At 33.8% G+C, this 19,835-nt stretch overlaps 1 protein-coding gene across 1 annotated transcript in view; it reads left to right on the top strand.

The window, feature by feature from the left end:
- The window catches only part of TMF1 (TATA element modulatory factor 1), a 32,319-nt gene extending 12,484 nt beyond the window's left edge, over positions 1-19,835 (top strand). The window contains exons 5-17 of the mRNA XM_052646683.1: positions 624-729; positions 5,370-5,512; positions 5,765-5,931; positions 6,217-6,373; positions 10,619-10,711; positions 11,406-11,562; positions 14,847-15,039; positions 15,875-15,944; positions 16,172-16,264; positions 17,123-17,224; positions 17,501-17,653; positions 18,998-19,123; positions 19,692-19,835. Coding sequence (XP_052502643.1) covers positions 624-729; positions 5,370-5,512; positions 5,765-5,931; positions 6,217-6,373; positions 10,619-10,711; positions 11,406-11,562; positions 14,847-15,039; positions 15,875-15,944; positions 16,172-16,264; positions 17,123-17,224; positions 17,501-17,653; positions 18,998-19,123; positions 19,692-19,835 — 1,704 coding nt within the window. The remainder of the gene's footprint in view (positions 1-623; positions 730-5,369; positions 5,513-5,764; positions 5,932-6,216; positions 6,374-10,618; positions 10,712-11,405; positions 11,563-14,846; positions 15,040-15,874; positions 15,945-16,171; positions 16,265-17,122; positions 17,225-17,500; positions 17,654-18,997; positions 19,124-19,691) is intronic.

Here is a 19,835-nt window from a genome sequence, read left to right as displayed (position 1 = left end):
GATTAATGATAATGGATACAAAGTATACTTTAAATACTTAGTAAATGTTAGTTGATTTAAGCTGTTGTTTAGTTTCAAAGCATTGTGAAAAGCAAATTTTAAATCATAGGACACTTTATATCACCATTGTTTCAAAAGATGAAATATCATAACATGTTTCTGTTAAATCTCTGCTTAATTAAAGTAGATTGAACCTTATGAAGTTATGTTTTTTTTCTCTCACTTTGCAACATAGTTTAAAGTATGAGGATGAGGAATACTCATTTTAAGTATCAGGTGAGGAAAAGAAATACAGTGAAAAATGGAGATATACTAGTTGAATGTTCCAAAAATAATGTCTCAACTGTAGAAAATATGTGTAGAAATACTCAAAAAGGGTGTTGAAAGTTAACTTACACATATTTACATTTCCATAGTAAAACCTGCTTATGTCTGAATTTAGATTTTCTATGTCAGTTTCAAAGGTCTTTACTTGCTCTTAATTAAACAAGGTAATATAAACTCAGGTTAACAAAACTTATGGATTGTTACTGAAAATACAATTAATTGAATATGGAAAAAAATGAAAAATATGCCCAGAATGAAATTAATTCTTTATGGTATTCATGTTTTTTTTTAATTAGGAAATCAAAAGTATGAAAGAAGAACTTGCTACTAGATTAAATAGTAGTGAAACGGCAGACCTTTTGAAAGAGAAAGATGAGCAGATCCGAGGGTTAATGGAAGAAGGTAAGTAAAATATTCAGTCGGTCGTGAAAAATATTGTGACAATAAAATACTTACCATGTGAGTAGCTGCTGCTTTTTCCTAATGTAAAAACATGGGAAGCAAGAAAGGTTTGGACTTAAGCTTCAGAAGTGATAGGTAACAGTTTATGAAAGAATGTGGAGCAACATGTAGAGAAGTAGAGATATAATGTATGTAGCTTTATGTTTCTAGGGAGTTAAAAAAAAAAAACGACTCTGTGAGAAATAGAATTTTGTGCTTTCCTAAGGAAGCTTGTAACAGATTTTAGAGCCCTCATTTAAACCAAGATATTTGAAAGTTTTAATTCTAGAGTTTATATAATATCTGAATCTCTAGCTTGGGTACTATATGGTATCCTTCTGTTGTTCTGGAATTTGATAGTGAATTTTTTCTTAAATTCATATTTTAATTTTTTCAATTATTAAACACTTTGTATATGAAAAGACGTAATTAATAGGGTTATGAAAATTAAAGATTCTACAGGAGACTAGACATTGCAGTTGGACATTGGAATGTCATAGGAAACAAGGTAGTTTTGGAAAAGATGGTTAAATAAATTTTTCTTTTTCTTAAAGTTTTTTAGTTGTAAGAATAATGCTTCCTACTTCCAGAAAATTTTTAAGTTACAGGAGGTATATGAAGAAAGAGAAAAAAGATGATAATCCAGTTTTATAAGGAATTATTCATTTCCTTTTATTGCATTTTAATACATTTTTAAACATAATATCATATATCTAATTTGCAGTGTTCTCTTTTAAATTTCCTTAAGCCAATAAATGTGCCTTGATAGCATTATTAATGACTGTATTAAAGTGCATTATATGGATATATTTGTTTTCTTTTCCTAATGTTATGTGTTTATTTCTAAAATGTTAATATTACAAATCATAGTGGGATGAACATTTCTGTACTTAAATCACTGCATTTAAGTGAATTTCCAGCCTGAGAGTAATTGGAAATAATCACTGCATTTGAAATAGTTTCGTCCAGTTTTTCTTTTTCATTTATTCAGCTTATATTTAACAGCTAGTTGGTCAGATTCTGTGTTTCATATAGACAGATGACAAATTTGTAATAAATGACACATTCCCTGTCCTTTAGGCACTATAGTTTAATGAGAGGGAAATAGAGGTACAGAGATAATTAAAAACAACCTAAGCACTAAAATAAAAGAAAGAAGGAAGAGTTAATTAAACACATATCTCAAGATATCTTGCAGTCTGTTACTATTTTCTGTTATAGCATTAGAGACTGAGGGGAACGCTAAGTACATGGTTTCATAATTTTTAAAAATTATTAAAAATATCAATATCAAATTTCACTGTTGGAATTTATTAATTTAATTGGGGAGTGAGGTGATGTTTTCTTTTGCTTAATTAGCTTCTTTATAGGGAAAACAGAATGATTTCATATAGATGTATTCACATACTGCTCCTGTATACCCTAGAGGTATTTTTAAAGTCATAGCTGAAGAGCTGCAAGTCTCAAAGCTGAGAGTACACTATAATAAGTATCTGATTACTTCATTAACTAGAGTCATTGACTGTTAAGATCTAGCTATACCGCCTCCATATCTTTCTGCACATGCATATACTACCCTTTTGCCTAACCTCTTGAATGTAGTTGACAGATATTGTATCATTCAACTCCTAAATTCTTTCTTTAATCCAACTTTGCTGTGCTGTGCTTAGTTGCTCAGTCATGTCTGACACTTGCGACCCTGTGAACTGCAGCCTGCCGGGTTCCTCCGTTCATGGGGATTCTCCAGCTGAGAATTCTGGAGTGGGTTGCCATGCTGTCCTCCAGGGAATCTTCCAAAACCAGGGATGGAAGCCATGTCTCCCGCATTTACTGACTGAGCCACCAGGGTCACTTAGTTGTGTTGACTCTTTGTGGCATTCTCCAGGCAAGAATACTGGAGTGGGTAGCTATTTCCTTCTCCAGGGGATTGTTCCAACCCAGAAATCGAACCCAGGTCTCCTGCATTGCAGGCGGATACTTTACCATCTGAGCCACCAGGGAAGCCCAAGAATACCGGAGTGGGTAGCCTATCCCTTCTCCAGGGGATCTTCCCAACCCAGTGATCAAACCGGGGTCTCGTGCATAGCAGGCAGATTCTTTACTGAGCTGAGCTACCAGGGAATAATCCAACTTTGCTGAGGTATAAAAGTTGTGTATTTGTAAGGTGTATAGTGTGACTTTTTTATATGTATATATTGTGAGATTACTACCACAGTGAAGCTAAGTAATGTATCAGTCACTTCACATATTTACCATTTTTGTGTGTGTGATGAGAAAGCTTTAACATCTACTCTTTTTAGCAAGTTACAGGTTTATAGTATAGTATTAGTAACTCTAATTTATAGTCACCATGCTGTAAATTACATCTCTAGAACTTACTCATTTTGCATAACTGAAACGTACCCCTTGGCCAACATCTCCCCATTTCTTCTACCCACTAGCCGTTGTTGACCACCATTCTGTTCTCTGTGTCTACAAATTCAACTTTTTTGTATTCCACATTTAAGTGAGATCATCTGTATCTGTGTCTGGTTTATTTCATCCTCTAGATTCATTCATGTTTTCACAAATGGCAAGTTGTTTTTTCAAAGCTAAATAATGTTTATATCTCTCTATATATAGATTTATCAATCTATGTCACATTCTCTTTATCCATTTGTGCATTGACTAAACATGGATTGTTTCCATATCTGGGCTATTGTAAATAAAACTGCAGTGAACATGGGGATGCAGATCTCTCTTTGAGATCCTGACTTCATTTCTTTTGGGTGTATACTCAGAAGTGAGGCTGCTGGATCATATGGTTGTTCTATTTTAAATTTTTTGAGGAATCTTCATACTGTTTTCTATAGTGGCTATACCAGTTTGCATTGTCACCACTGTTACTCAAGGGTTCTCTTTTCTTCATATCCTCTCCAGTATTTATCTTTTATCTTTTTGATAATGGCTGTCCTGACAGGTATGAGATGACGTTTCACTATAGTTTTCATTTGCATTTCCCTGCTGGTGGGTGATGTTGAGCACCTTTCTCTATACCTTTTGGCCATTCATATGCATTGTTTGAGAAATGTCTCTTCAGGTCTTTAGCCCATTTTCAAAATTGGCTTTTTTTTTTTGCTATCAAGTTCTAGGAATTCTTACATATTTTGGATATTAATTCCTCATCAATGTATGGTTTGCACATATTTTTTTTCCATTCTGTAGATTATCTCTTTACTCTGTTGTTTCTTTTAATGTGCAGTAGTTTTTTACTTTGATACAGCCTCACACATCCTTTTTTTGCTTTTGTAGCCTATGCTTTTGGGATCCTATTCAAAAAGCAATTCCCAAGACTTAACGTCAGAAAACTTTTCCCTTTTTTTCCCCTATGTTTTCTTCTGGTAGTTTTACAGTTTCTGGTTTTATATTTAAGTCTTTAATCTATTTTGAGTTGATTTTTATTTTTGATGTATGATGCTATAGTGTTTAGTTTTTCTGCATATGCATATCCCAGTATCATTTATGGATGAGACAGCCCTTTCCTCATGGTTGTACTCTTGACATCCTTGTTGAAGATCACTTTTTAAGCTCTCCGTTTTGTTCCATTGGTCTATATGTCTGTTTTTATGCCATTACCATACTGTTCTGATTTCTATAGCTTAGTCATATGTTTGGAAATTAGGAAGTGTGATATCTCCAGCTTTGTTCTTGCTCAGACTCACTTTGGTTGTTTGAGGTCTTTTGTGGTTGCATATGACTTTTAGGGTTTTTTTTTCCTTCTATTTTTGTGAAAAATGTCATTTGGATTTTGATAGAAATTGCATTGACTCTGTAGTCCACACCTCAGTTCTCCAGTCTGCATCTCCCAAGGGCAATTTTTCTTGACAGGCACAACATTGTCATCTCATCTAAGAAAATCAGCATTAATTCAAAAGTGTATTCTAGCATGTGTTTTGTGCTTTATCTCAGTTGTCTCTAAAAATGACTCTCATGTCTGGTTATTTGTTCTGCCCTACGATCGAGACTGAAGCGACTTAGCAGCAAGATCCAATCAAAGTTCATTGCATTTGGAAATTATATTCTTTCAGTCTTCCTCTAATCTAGGATATTTTTTTCATGACATCAAAGATTTTGTGGAGTCCAGTTGTCCCGTTGACTAACCCCTGTTTAGGAGTTTGTCACTTTCTTCATGATTAGATTCAGATCAGATTTCTAGTAAATATAATAGGTGATATTGTGCACCTTCTACTCCATCACATCAGTGGACACATAATGTCAGGCTGTAGCACAGTTTAGTGATGTCAGAATTGAATGTTTGGTTAAGATTATAACCAGATTTCTCTGTTGTAAAAGCGCATTTTTTTTCCTTTTGTAATTTATAATATGTGGGAATGATTGTTTAAGACTGTAAATATTTTGTTCCACACCATCCTTCTGCCTAGTAATTTTAGCATTCATGTCCAAATCACTGATTCCTGTCTAAATCACTTTAACATTAACTGTTACAGCATTGTGATTTTAAAAATATTCTGTCATTTTCTGTCACTGGTTAGAGAAAACATTCTACTCACATTCTTAGAGAATCATCATTATTTGAACTTATACTTTTTTGCCATTGCCAGGAGAGAAACTTTCAAAACAGCAGCTGCATAATTCTAACATCATTAAGAAATTAAGAACTAGAGACAAAGAAAATGAAAATATTATTGCAAAGCTGAACAAAAAAGTTCAAGAGCTAGAAGAAGAGTTACAACATTTAAAACAGGTGAATATTAACCATTCTCTACATACATGTTGCTGTTACTTCCAATATGAATAGTTGGCCATGGGTTATAAAATATTTGGAATGAATTATTAAGGTATGTCATTTGGGAGGAATTTTCAAGCAAGTAAATAGTGAATGTTAAGGTTTTTCTTCGTTATTATTGATACAGTGCTTGAGATTCCTAGAACATGGTTGTTTACTGTGGTGTATTTTTTTTACTGAAATATACCTTTGTCTCTTTTTATAATATAGGTCCTTGATGGCAAAGAAGAGGTTGAGAAACAACATAGAGAAAATATTAAGAAACTAAATTCTGTGGTAGAACGCCAAGAGAAAGACCTTGGCCGACTTCAAGTAGACATTAATGAACTTGAAGAAAAGAACCGAAGTATTCAGGCTGCTCTTGATAGTGCATACAAGTAAGAAAATGAACAAATGTGCAACTCATTGAAAATAATTATCAGAGCAAGAAATGGAAGAAACACTTTTCTTATTATCTGATCACTAATAACATTTATAAGCTTCCTGGTATATGGACTTATGATTGGTTAAAGCAAGCTTCACAGAGAGTCCTCATTGTAATCAGTGTTTATTACGTGGTAAACTTCCTCATTCTGTAGATCTCATGGAAATCTACATGGAAATTAATTTGGTCATGTAATTAAGTGTATATTATTTTAAATTAAAAATTATCTATTTTTAAGAGAACTTACTGATCTCCACAAAGCCAATGCTGCAAAGGATAGTGAGGCCCAGGAAGCTGCTCTAAGTCGTGAAATGAGAGCTAAAGAAGAACTTTCTGCAGCACTGGAGAAGGCCCAAGAAGAATCCCGTCAGCAGCAGGAAACATTAGCAATTCAAGTAAGCATTGGATGATAATTAGTCTTTAAAAATCTTTGTGCTTCTGCAAAATAAAGAATCCATTAGTTAATTTGAATAAAACCTTATATAGTGGCATATGTGTTGCATTTCCTTTATAATCTTATTGGACACTTTTCTAAGAATACTAGATTGTGCCAAATTTAATTAATTGTGTGTTTTTTAAACTGTTAAAGTGATGCTTACATTAAACCAGTATTGCTTATTATTTTTATGAATTTCAAACTTATTTGAGAGTGCTATGAAAACTAGGGACATTCTTAACCAAAAGAATGCATGTATGCAGATAAATACTAAACATTGCATATAATTTCCGGAGAATCTGTTTAACTCCTGAGCTCATTCATAGCATCTATGGGAATCCATGGACTTCAAATGAAGGAGTAAAACCAACATTTGTCAGGCTTTGTCTTATAAAATCATCAATTGATAGATATTTGGGTTATTTACACTTTTAAATTTTATTTATTTTATTGAAGTATAGTTATTTTATAATATTATATAAATTTCAGGTGTATGTCATAGTGATTCACATTTTTTTAAAGGTTACATTCCATTTTTAGTTATTATCAAATACTGGCTATATTTCCCTTGCTGTACAATATATCATGTAGCTTATTTATTTTATATGTAGTAGTACCTTTTACGGAAAATGCAATGGGACCCCACTCCAGTACTCTTGCCTGGAGAATCCCATGGATGGGGGGAGCTTGGTAGGCTGCAGTCCATGGAGTAGCAAAGAGTCGGACACGACTGAGAGACTTCACTTTCACTTTTCACTTTCATGCATTGGAGAAGGAAATGGCAACCCACTCCAGTGTTCTTGCCTAGAGAATCCCAGGGACGGGGGAGCCTGGTGGGCTGCCGTCTATGGGGTCGCACAGAGTCGGACACGACAAGCGACTTAGCAGCAGCAGCAGTACCTTTTAGTCTTGTACTTCTGATTTTCCCCTCCCTTGTTTTCTGTTCCCTCTGGTAATCACCAGCTTGTTCTTAAAATTCGTGAGTCTGTTTCATTTTTGTTATATTCACTAGTTTTGTTTTTTTAGATTTCGCATATAAGTGATATTATACAGTATTTGTTCTCTGACTTATTTCACTAATCATAATACACACCATCCCTGTTGCTGCACATGACAAAATTCCAGTCTTTTTTATGGCTGAGTAGTATTTCAGCTATATATGTATCACACCTTTTTATCTGTTCATCTATTGATGGATAGTTATTTGCTTCCATATCTTGGATATTGTAAACAATGCTGCTATAAACATTGGAGGGTGTGTATCTTTCCAAATTAGTGTTTTCACTTCCTCTAGATATATACCCAGGAGTTTTTACACTTTTAGGTTATTATGAATAATGCTGCTCTAAACATTAATTTACAAATTTCTGTGTGACCATATGTTTTAAATTCTCTTAGATATATACCCTTGGGTCATATGCTAATCTTACATTGAACTTTTTCAGGAACAACCAGACTTCTCCACAGTGGCTGAACCATTTTACATTCCCACCAGCCATATATATGGGGGTTTCAATTTCTCAACATTCTTGCCAGTGTTTCTCATTGTCTTTTTTTTTTTTTTTTCACTGTAGCCCTTTTAGGGGTGTTATATGGTATCTGTTATGGTATTGATTTATATTCCCTTAATTATTAATAATGTTGAGCATCTTTTTATGTGATTATTGGATTTCTGTATCTCCTTTGGAGAAATTTATTCAAATATTTAAATCCTCTGCCCATTTTTATATTATCATTTTTATTGTTCATTTGTAAGAGTTCCTTATATATTCTGCATACTGCTGCTGCTGCTGCTAAGTCGCTTCAGTTGTGTCCGACTCTGTGCAGCCCCATAGATGGCAGCCCACCAGGCTCCCCCATCCCTGGGATTCTCCAGGCAAGAACACTGGAGTGGGTTGCCATTTCCTTCTCCAGTGCATGAAAGTGAAAAGTGAAAGTGAAGTCACTCAGTCGTGTCCGACTCTTAGCGACCCCATGGACTACAGCCTACCAGGCTCCTCTGCCCATGGGATTTTCCAGGCAAGAGTACTGGAGTGGGGTGCCATTGCTTTCTCTGATTCTGCATACTAGACCTTTATCAAATGTGGAATTTGTAAATATTTTTCTCCCACTTTCTATGTTGTCTTTCACTTTCTTCAGCGTGTCCTTTGATACAAAAAAGTTTTTTAATTTTGATGAAGTCCAACTTACTTATTTTTTGTTTTGTTCCTTGTGCTTTTGATATCATATTTAAGAACCTCTTGCCTAATTCAAGATCACACAGATTTTCACCTATTTCTTTCTATGATTTTTATAGTCTTAGTTCTCACATTTAGGTCTTTTGCATGTGAATATCAAATTGTCCAGCACTACTTGATGAAAAGACTATTCTTTTCTCACTGATCTCATTGCATTTTTTATTTAATTTTACATAAATATGTAAAACATTTACATCATTCCAAAGTGAAAGCTACATAGCAAAATATACTAGGGTAACATTTGCTTCCAAATTAGTCCCTCCCCATTCCCTTTCTTTGCCTATAAATAGCTATTTTATTACAATTAGGTTTTTTTTTTTTCAGTGTTTCTATTTGTAAATGCAATAAATTCCATATCTACATTTATTTATATTCCTCCTCAATGTGTGTATATACACATACACTTTACACATGTTTATTTGTATCTCTTTCATCTTTTCTACATAATGTATAGTTTACTGGAGAAGGAAATGGCAGCCCACTCCAGTGTTCTTGCCTGGAAAATTCCATGGACAGAGGACCCTGGTGGCTACAATCTATGGGGTTGCAAAGAGTCTAACATGAATGAGTGATTGAGCACACATCCTTTCTACATAAAATACAGCTTTCTATTTGTTAATATGCTGTTTTATAGATTGCTCTATGTACTTAATAAAACATCCTGGTGATCATTTCATGATACAGCATAGAATTTTTTTTTAAATTTCTTTTTACAGTTTTATAGTTTATCATTCTGTGACTATACCATTCAGTCAGTTCCTATTAATGTATATTGGGGTTGTTTCCAATATTTTGCTGTTGTAGATCACACCATGTTCCATATACCCCTTGTGTTTCTGCTGCTCCCTCACTGGGATAGATAAAATATTAATATTTTAAATTAAAAATACATTGGGACAATAAAGAAAAATTGAGAAAATTGAGATAAAGAGTGCATGGGGTTACCATTCAAATATCACCTTTTACAAGTACTGTCAGTTTGTGTATTAATTTCTTGTCCTTATCTCTATATACATATTTTTTTATAATTTGATATGAGCTTCCCTGGTGGCTCAGATGGTAAAGCATCTACATGCAGTGCAGGAGATGTGGGTTTGATCCCTGGGTTGGGAAGATCCTCTGGAGAAGAGAATGGCCCCACTCCAGTATTCTTGCCTGGAGAATTCCATGGACAAAGGAGCCTGGCGAGCTATATAGTCCATGGGGTTGCAGAGTTGGACATGACTGAGTGACTAACAGTTTCACACTTTTTTCATATTATGTTGTAGTTTTTTTCATTTAAGATTAAATTATACATTTATGCATGTTTTTTGTGGTCATATTAATTTTTATTGGGCATATTCATGTTGTATCAACATTGGCAAAAATAAATTACTGCTAATGGGTATTTGCAGTATTTCTTGTTTTGTTTTTGTTAGTTTAGCTGACAGTGTAGAGAATATTTTTGTATGTTTATAGATCTGTTTCTATAGAGTGAATTCTCAGGACTAGGATGATCAGATGAAAGAATGTAAAAAGTTTGATGATTCTTTCAATATGTTGCCATAATGCTTTCTGAAAAGGCTATAGCAGGTTTACAACCTGTGCAGCTGTGTGTGAATATAGCAGCCAGTTTTTATAGCTCATATAGTTCCTATCACATTCTGCCTTACACTGCAAACATTTATGGATGCACTGTGTTTCCTCCTATATTGTATGTCAGTGTCTGGACCTTGTATGTATGTATATGCTCATGTGTGTATGTGTGTGTATGTGTGTACACCTATTGTGCTTTCATAAGTACATATTGAGTACATGTGGTTCAGGGATTGCCTGAAGAATGAGATAGGTGATAATTGTATGTAAATGCTCACTGGATAGCATAGTATATTATATATGAATCATAAGTCAACACAAAAGATAATAGCAGGAAGTTATAGATAATACTTGACACTGGTTGTGATAGTGTGTTGGTTCTCTTCTTACAGGTGGGGGACCTTAGGCTGGCACTGCAACGTGCAGAGCAAACAGCTGCCAGAAAAGAGGATTATTTACGCCATGAGATCAGTGAACTCCAGCAGGTACTTGTCAGAGTTTCCCTAAAATACAAATCTTGAGATGTGTTTTTCTAAAAATAATAAATGACTTAATTGGACAATGTTCTTCAAGTTGAGAAGATTTCTGCCATACTCTTCATTTTCTGTATTTTTATGTGGTTTATGTGAATAAAATCAGAGTGGGCACTTCAAAAATTTATAAGAAAAAAACTAATTTTGTTTTCTAGAAAGTAATTTTATCATGATAGATATGTAGTATATTGTTTTTTTTCATTTGTAATGGCTGATTGATTAATTATTTTCAGTCTTTGATTACTATGGGGCAGAAAGCAATGCCTAATTTTTATGCTACTACTCTGTTGATTTCAGTCAGTGAAGTTGTGCAGGAGAAGGGGGAGAAAATTCCACTCATATTGATCTTCCTGTTTTTATAAATACTTAGAAATATTTAGAGAGAAGGCAACTACTAAGAAGTTTGGATGATACTCTTTATTACCTTAAGGTAATCAAAGGCTGTCATTACATAGAAATGCTTTGAAAAGAAGCATAAACTTAGTTACTCCATTATGCAGCTTAACTATAACTTAAGGATTGAATAGTTAGAAAGTAATAGAAAACAAATAATTTTTTCCCAAAATCTCTCATAAAGTTTGTTTGCTAGCATTTTTAGTGTTTTTACTGCTGTCAGTAATAATGACTTAAGAATGTCATAATTCAGAGACTCCAGGAAGCAGAGAATCGAAACCAAGAACTGAGTCAAAGTGTTTCATCAACAACAAGACCATTGCTTCGACAGATAGAAAATTTGCAAGCAACTCTAGGGTCCCAGACGTCATCATGGGAGAAGTTAGAGAAGAATCTTTCTGATAGACTTGGTAACTGCTTTAGTTCTTAAGCTCAATGCAGTTCTTAAGCCCTTCGTCCTGTTTTAGAATTAGGGTAATGGCATGAAATTGAAATTCACTGAATCTGATGGTTTTATTTTGTGTCTCACTTGTAGATTTTGACCTCTTCTCCTCTCTTACATTTATTTTCTAATATCTTAATTGACTCTTTTCAAACCATGCCTTACATAATGTGTCAGGTACTGTCTAAAATACTTTCTTGTCATTCTTTTGCTCATTTTTACAAACTTTTGCAGTCTATTGTTTCCTTGTCCATTGCTAAATCTGACCTTGTTTTAGCTTGTTGGCGGTAGTGTAGGAGATAGAGATCAGATATGATTCCAATCAGTGGTGGGATTCCAAGAGCAGAGATAAGTCTAAGTTAAATCAAGTTCAGATTCTGGTAGACAGATGTTATGAAGTCTTAAGATTCCATATTTTGCTTCTTTACAAAAATACCCTGTGCTGTTAATAAAAAGAAAATTTTTTTTCCAAGATACTTATTCAAGCACAAAAATGTAGAATATGTATATATTAGATATCCCAGAAGCTAGCAAATGGTGAAAAATTCCTGTTTCTTTTCTATGCCTAAAATTAACTGTTAATTTGAGAGACATCATGGTGTAGTGATAAGAGCCGACGTGAATGGGTGTCAAAACATTTGGAGTCATAGGTTTTATGGTTTGTTTTCAGTCATCCAGCCAAACACTCTGGAGCAAGTCATTTACCTTCTTTGGACTATGCCCTGTAAAATCATGAGGGGTGAGCTAGATTAGTGGGTTTGAAACAGTGTTCAGTAGATCTCTTGTATGTCTTAGTGCTGGCTGTCATGGTGAGAGGGAAGCTCGATAAGTAACGTGCTGGGCTTCCTCCAGGCCTCTTTAATGAAAGTAGTGCCTCCTTTGACTACCTTTTTTTTTTTTTCCTTGTAGTTTCATGTAAGATTTTGTCTGAAATAGATTCATCTGCTTAAAAAGAAAAATCCCTAAACAGATGGACCTTCATCTACTGTTTAATTTCTAGATATAAAATTTAGGTCTGTCATTTATGTTGGACAGCTTTTTGAGACTGATTTGTTATGAAGTATGAGATCTCTGAAAATGACACCTTCTAAAACAAATACTTATTTAGCAATAAAATTGAAGCTAGAAGCCGTTATTTCTGTGGCTTTTACCTGAGAGTGTGTATGGTATCGTGCTACAGTGCAGGCAAAGCCACAGGACGAACATACTTTATAATGCTATAAATAAGAGCATAGATACAGTATAGAAAAGAATATATAATGTAAAACAGAGATATGACTGGGTCTACTTTAGTGGGGGAAAATAGGAAAATTTTTGCCTTGGTTAAATCTCAAAATTTTATCCACTAGTCTTTTGTTTTTTAAGTTGAAATTTTCAATTGAGATAACTAGATTCATACATAGTTATAGTATATGCAGAAGTGATATGGAATGGTCCCTTGCACACTTTCCCCAATACTCAAATTTTAATGTTTTGCAAAATTGTAGTAGAATATCACAACCAAGGTATTGACATTGAAACAACCTTCTGATTTTATTCTGATTTGCCCAGAATACTGGTACTCTCTTGTCTATGTATGTGTGTTTAAGGCTATGTGTGTATTAAGTTTTATACAAGTTGACCACGTGTAGGTTCATGTATCTGTCACTACAGTCAAGATATTGAATAGTTCAAACACCACAAAGACCCCTCATTTTGCCCTTTAAAACTGTACTACCACCCTCTTGGCCTTCCCTCCCAGACCCAAATTTCTGGCAATCATTAATCCTCTATTTCTAAACTTTTGGAATTTCAAAATGTTATATAAATAGAATTGTATAATATGTGACATTTTGGGAATGGACTTTTTTTGCTCAGTATAATTCCCTGAAGATTCATGCAAGTTCTTGTGTATATTAGAGATTTAGTCTTTACTGCTGAGTATTTTTTCTGTGTTTATATATAGCACATCTTGTTTGACCATCTACCTAACAAAGGCTGTCAGGGCTGTATCTAGATTTTGACTGTGCAGATCAAGCTGTAATGAACATTTGTGTACAGGTTTTAGTGTGAACTTAAGTTCTCATTTCTCTGGATATATGCCCATGTGTGCAATTTCTAGGTTGTATGTCTAGTTGTGTGCCTAGTTTTTTAAGCAAATGCCAAACTGTTTTCCAAAGTGGCTGTCTATGAGAGTAATCTAGTTTCTTTACATCCTAGCCAGCATTTTCTTTTGGTTTTTGCCCCTGTTTTTTCTTTTAGTCATTCAGACAGGGGTGTAATGATGCCTTATTATGATTTTAATTCACATTTTCCTCATGAAAGATGGTGAATGACATTTTATATGCTTATTTTCCATTAGTACATCCTCGTCAGTAAACTGTCTGTTGCCCATTTTCTAATTGGACCATTTATACTTTAACTAGTGAGTTTTGAGGCTTCTTTATGTAATCTAGATACTAGTCTTAGATAATATGGTTTGTATTTATTTCCTCCAAGTATGTAGCCTGTCTTTTCATTTTTTTCACATTGAGCCAAAGTTTAAAATTTTGAGGAAGTCTGATTTATCAGTTTTTCTCTTTATGGCTCATGGTTTTGTGTTAAACCAAAGTACTCTTTGCCTATCCTTGGATCCTGAAGATTTCTTTGATTTTTTTCCTAAAAATTTTATGATTAAAAAAAAAAATTGAAATATAATTGACTTACAGTATTCTATTAGTTTCAGGTATACAATAGTAATTTGACATTTTTATAGATCAGACTTCATATTAAGTTTGATGAAATATTGGCTGTATTCCCTGTGCTGTACATTACATCCTTGCAGCTTACCTGTTTTATACTTGGTAGTTGGTACCTCTTAATCCCCTTCACCTGTTTTGCCCCTCCCCTCAGTATATTTTATTTTACTTTTAAGTATGTAATCCATTTGAGTTAATTTTCATATATGTTGTGAAGATTAGTTTGAGGTTATTTTTTTTTTGCCTTTGACTGTCCAGTTGATCCAGCACTGTTGATTCACTACTCTGCTGATACATGACTCCACTTTCAAATTAAAATATATTGGTGAAAAAAATGGTAAAGCACCTAAAAATTAAGATTTGTAAAATTTGTCTCTGTAGGCAAGTCTGCCTTACTCAGTGAATATTTAAACAGTTTTAAGTGTGGCTATTTGCATCATTAGAAGTTTGAAGTCAGAATCTGTTTGGTATTATTATCTTGGCCTCTTGAATATATGTATATATGATCGAAATTTCTTACTTATCCTACCATCAGGTGAATCCCAGACCTTGTTGGCAGCTGCAGTTGAGAGAGAACGTGCGGCCACAGAAGAACTTCTTGCTAACAAAATTCAAATGTCTTCCATGGAGTCACAAAATTCTCTCTTAAGACAAGAAAATAGTAGATTTCAGGCTCAGCTAGAATCAGAAAAAATTAGGCTAAGAAAACTAGAGGATGAAAATAATAGGTGAGCATGTTTCTTGAGTGTTATTCTTGATAGTTTCTTGACATTTTAAAGCTCTTAAAAAATATGCTGTTGGTTTTTAACTTCATCGCACTGAGAGCTGGAAATACATACTTTTAGTGTTTAATGTCAGAGTCATTACTAATTAGGATGTGGAACCAAGTTAGGTTTAGGATTCACTGAACCTTATATAGTCTCTTGAACATGTGTGGCATGTTCTGAATGTATTTGCATTTTCTAGGGAAAAGATTCATTGCTTTAATCAGATTTTTTTGAAGGAGTCTGTGACCACAAAGTAGTTGAAGACCACACACTGGAGTTATTTGTGTATGACAAGGGTTTAAGCATTGTTCCTCTTTCTAAATAAACGTCTGGGCTCTTTGGAAATCACAAGCTGTAACATCTATCTGTGTGAAGTTAATTAAGGCTGTGAGGACGGGTTTTATCCTGAGAGTTCTTTGGAAGTTTTACTTTTTAAAAAAAGTAGTCAGGGAAAAATGATTTATAAACTAAAGAATATGAACTTTTGCAGACATTTTCGTAGAACTCCATAATGCTTTTGTAGAATCTGAACGTATTAATATTATGGAATGGTGGTATTCGAAATTCTATTTAGGAAGTCTCTTTTTAAATGAAATCTTAACCCAAAGAACCAAAAAATACACAGACATGGTAGTTTAGCTTCTGAATAAAACCCAGGTAATCTGGAAAATACAGTTGGAAAATCAAGCTGATAATAAAAATGACTACTAAGTATGTAACTAGACGTAATATAGTAGTATGTTTTTAATAGTCGGTACTGTCATCTTTTTTTGTTTAATTCCCTTTGGCTTAATAGGTACCAGGTTGAATTAGAAAACCTAAAAGATGAATATGTAAGAACACTTGAAGAGACAAGGAAAGAAAAGGTATTTCTATTAGTGTTCACTTACCTCTTAGAGCTTCCATTAGAGAATGGTTGGGAATGGTAGCAAGTTAATGAGATGACAACACGAAATGGGTGATGTTTCTGCTTTTGGTACTTGGGTCTTTAGTGGTAGAACAGATAAGACTGTATACCTTATATTCCTAATTTGGAGATTGACTTATGATGACTTAGATTCACAGAAATAACCTGACTGTCTCTCTCCATTAGACACTGTTGACTAGTCAGTTAGAAATGGAGAAAATGAAAGTTGAACAAGAGAGGAAGAAAGCAATTTTCACTCAAGAAGCAGTAAAAGAAAAGGTATTAAATTTTGTTATTTTCTTTTTTGATGTAACCAGTTAGTAGTTCTTGGGATTAGTCATTGTTTTGTAATTCAAGCTAAACTTTATAAATACCATTTCTTAACATTTAAAGTCAGTATAGTGATGAATTCTAGTAGTATAATCAGTGTTCTCCTCAGAGTGGATCCAAAGTGACTTGAGTTTATACAAAGAGATCTGTGATTTCTAGGAGATGAATTATGGAATGTCTTGTCCCTTTTTAAATGAATTTTGTGGTCTCTCACTGATACTGATGCACCTCATTTGGCCCATAGGCACCTGGGCGTGAAACTGGTTTGTTCACTTTGTTTCTGGTTAATGAAGGTAATTTTTCTAACGGGAGTTTCCTGTATTTAAAGGAGTATACTCAGTAATTAGCATAATATGTTAAAACCACCTATATGTACATTGAGACTACCTTCTAAATTTATTTGGTCTAAAATACAGTAAAAATAAAATGGATAAGCCAGAAACGTTACAGTTTGTAAATCTTGGTAATCTTATTCTAGAGAAATATGTTTAATTGGTGATATGTTATATAATATGAAACAGTTCATATAATTGCTCTGTTAAAAACATTCACATTTCATTAAACATAAACCAAATTATATTGTAGAATATAAATGAGTCCTGTGATGATTTGATCAACTTTGTCTATACTTTTAAATTACTAAATAATTGTGCTTTTGATAAGACTTCAGAAATCATATCTGTAACCATTTTATGAGGAAATTAGAATGAATCTTTGTTGTCATTGATCCTAGGAAAGTTTCTTGCTTTTTTATTTAACATTTTACCTTTTAATCTGAATTTAATTTTTTTTTCTTTACACCCTAAGGAGCGGAAACCGTTTTCTGTTTCTAGCACTCCTACAATATCACGTTCAAGTTCGATAAGTGGAGTTGATATGGCAGGCCTACAGACATCTTTTCTGTCTCAGGTGATGTTTTATTTTTTGTATGCATTCTTAAGTTGAATAATAATAAAGAGAGTGTGCAGGATAGTAGTTTGGCTCTCACGATGACCTTGCCATTCTATGAACAATTTATCTGCATTTTTGTAAGGGAGTGCTAATTGCACTGGGGAAATAGAGAAAATTTTCTGCCTTTAAGAAAATCATAGACAATTTAAAGCAAGAACTGACCAAACCATTTTGTTTGAACCTTGTGCATAGTCTATAGTAGCTAAATAACTGTATGTACTTTCTTTAACATAGGATGAGCCTCATGATCACTCATTTGGACCAATGTCTATGTCAGCAAATGGAAGCAATCTTTATGATGCTGTAAGGATGGGAGCGGGATCAAGCATTATTGAAAATCTACAGTCTCAGTTGAAGCTAAGGGAAGGAGAAATTTCTCATTTACAGGTATTGTAAAAATGAAATGTGCTATACAAGTAAATGAAATTTTGAGGCCCAGTAAGTTGCATCCTTCATTTCCACCTGCTTTTTGAGCAAATTGAGAAATAAAGTGATAGTGGCCTATAAAGCCCCAAATAAATCATATATATTAAAAATAAAGGCTGGTTGGAGAAATTAGCCAAGAATGAAAGTCAGATGGGTCTGCTGAGTGCCAGAATTTGGGAGACTGTCACAGAAAATGATAGGCTAGAGTAAGCCTCCCCACATGTGATAGGTAGCCTGCCTCAGTAAGACTTAGAGGCATCTAGAAGCAGAGAGCTCCTTGCAGGCAGCTTTTTCCAGACATGACAAAAGTTAAGTTGCTGAGCTGAGCATAGCCATTTAATTCTTCCCAGATTCACCTCGTAGATAAGTTACTCCAGCACCCACTGTGAGGAAAGAACAAAGGTGATGAGAGAGATTAGAACTGTAACCTGCTATACAAAAAGGAAAGAGTGTGAGTGGGACATCCTCTTATCTCATCTTGCTTTTCATAAACTTAATGTGATGGGAAATGTTAAAATGTTTTACTTACCTGTTTTCATTGCTAAACTTGATACACTCAAAAGGAGAACTTTTCTGTTCTTATTTTATGATTTTAGTTAGCTGAAAATGTAACTCTTATTAAAGAAGTTGTCCTTGAATCCGAAGAAAATAGATCAGCATGATCTTAATACCTTTTATGTTTATGTAGCCCTGTGTAATGCTTGAGGGTGCAAACAAACTTCTTTGGTAGTTGATAAGTTCTTACCAATATGACCTACACAGTTGGCACTACATTAAAGTTAGTTTTTGCTTCCCTGGTAGCTCAGTCGGTAAAGAATCTGCCTGCACTACAGAAGACCCTGGTTTGATCGCTGGGTCGGGAAGATCCCCTGGAGAAGGAGATGGCAACCCACTCCAGTAGTCTTGCCTGGAGAACCTTATGGACAGAGAAGCCTGGCAGGCTACGGTCCATGGGGTCGCAAGAGTTGGACACAGTCTAGGGACTAAACCACAGAATAACTGAAATATATTGCTATTTCCTTAGATTAGAGAAAAATATAGAGTTGCATGTTACAAACAGATTATTAAATTTTCTTTAGTTCTTTCTTTCTCATAGTAAATCTAAATCCTGTGAATGATACACCTCTGAGGAAAGTTGAAACCCTTTTTGTGCCACTATTTCCTTTTATTTAAGAAAGAGCTTGTTCTTGGTTATATATTCACATATCTATTTCTTAAAAATTAGCACATTATATATGTTTATATTAATGGGATTATTAAACAAGATATATTTGATTTAAATCACTCTCTGGTAATGTGCCTCAGCTAGAAATTGGCAATCTAGAAAAAACACGCTCCATAATGGCTGAAGAGCTAGTTAAATTAACAAATCAAAATGATGAACTTGAAGAGAAAGTGAAGGAGATACCCAAACTTCGAATGCAGCTAAGGGTAAGTATCCTTCACTCTTATTTTCAGTTTACATGCACAGTGATTTTTCACAATTATGTTTAGTCCCAGCATAGGAAAATAACTAGATTTCATTTGGCCAAGGCTTTAATAATCCTGAACTTTTGCATGATCTGAGTAATATTTTATTGATTAGTGTTAAATGTATCCTCACAATTAGCATATTTGGATTGCCAATTGCTGTTAACCTATATATGAGAATATATTTTCTTTTGGGGTAAATGCCAGATAAAACTACTGGGAATCATACACTTAAATTGCATCAAATGTGCTGAAATTAATGGGAGAAAAGACAGATTAAGCTACTAAATCTACAGTTGTACATTTAGTGAAGAGATATGTTAAGATTAATAGCTATCTAGTCTAGTATTTGTTTTTTTAGTCTTTTATTCTAACAGACTAAAGTGCAAGTTTAATTTTTATGAGAGATGACTATATACTTATATTTAGATTGTAATGTCTTTACTGGTGGCTTATTTATGATAATATAAATATAATATTAAAGATTTTCTGTACCATTATTTAAAAGTTATAAACATATATTTTATAGGATTTGGATCAAAGATACAACACTATTCTGCAGATGTATGGAGAAAAAGCAGAAGAGGCAGAAGAACTTCGATTAGATCTTGAAGATGTAAAAAATATGTATAAGACTCAAATAGATGAACTTTTAAGACAAAGACTCAGTTAA

The sequence above is a fragment of the Budorcas taxicolor genome, chromosome 1 (assembly GCF_023091745.1).
Source record: "Budorcas taxicolor isolate Tak-1 chromosome 1, Takin1.1, whole genome shotgun sequence".
Classification (NCBI taxonomy): Eukaryota; Metazoa; Chordata; class Mammalia; order Artiodactyla; family Bovidae; genus Budorcas; species Budorcas taxicolor.
This window is presented reverse-complemented; position numbering and strand designations above follow the sequence as displayed.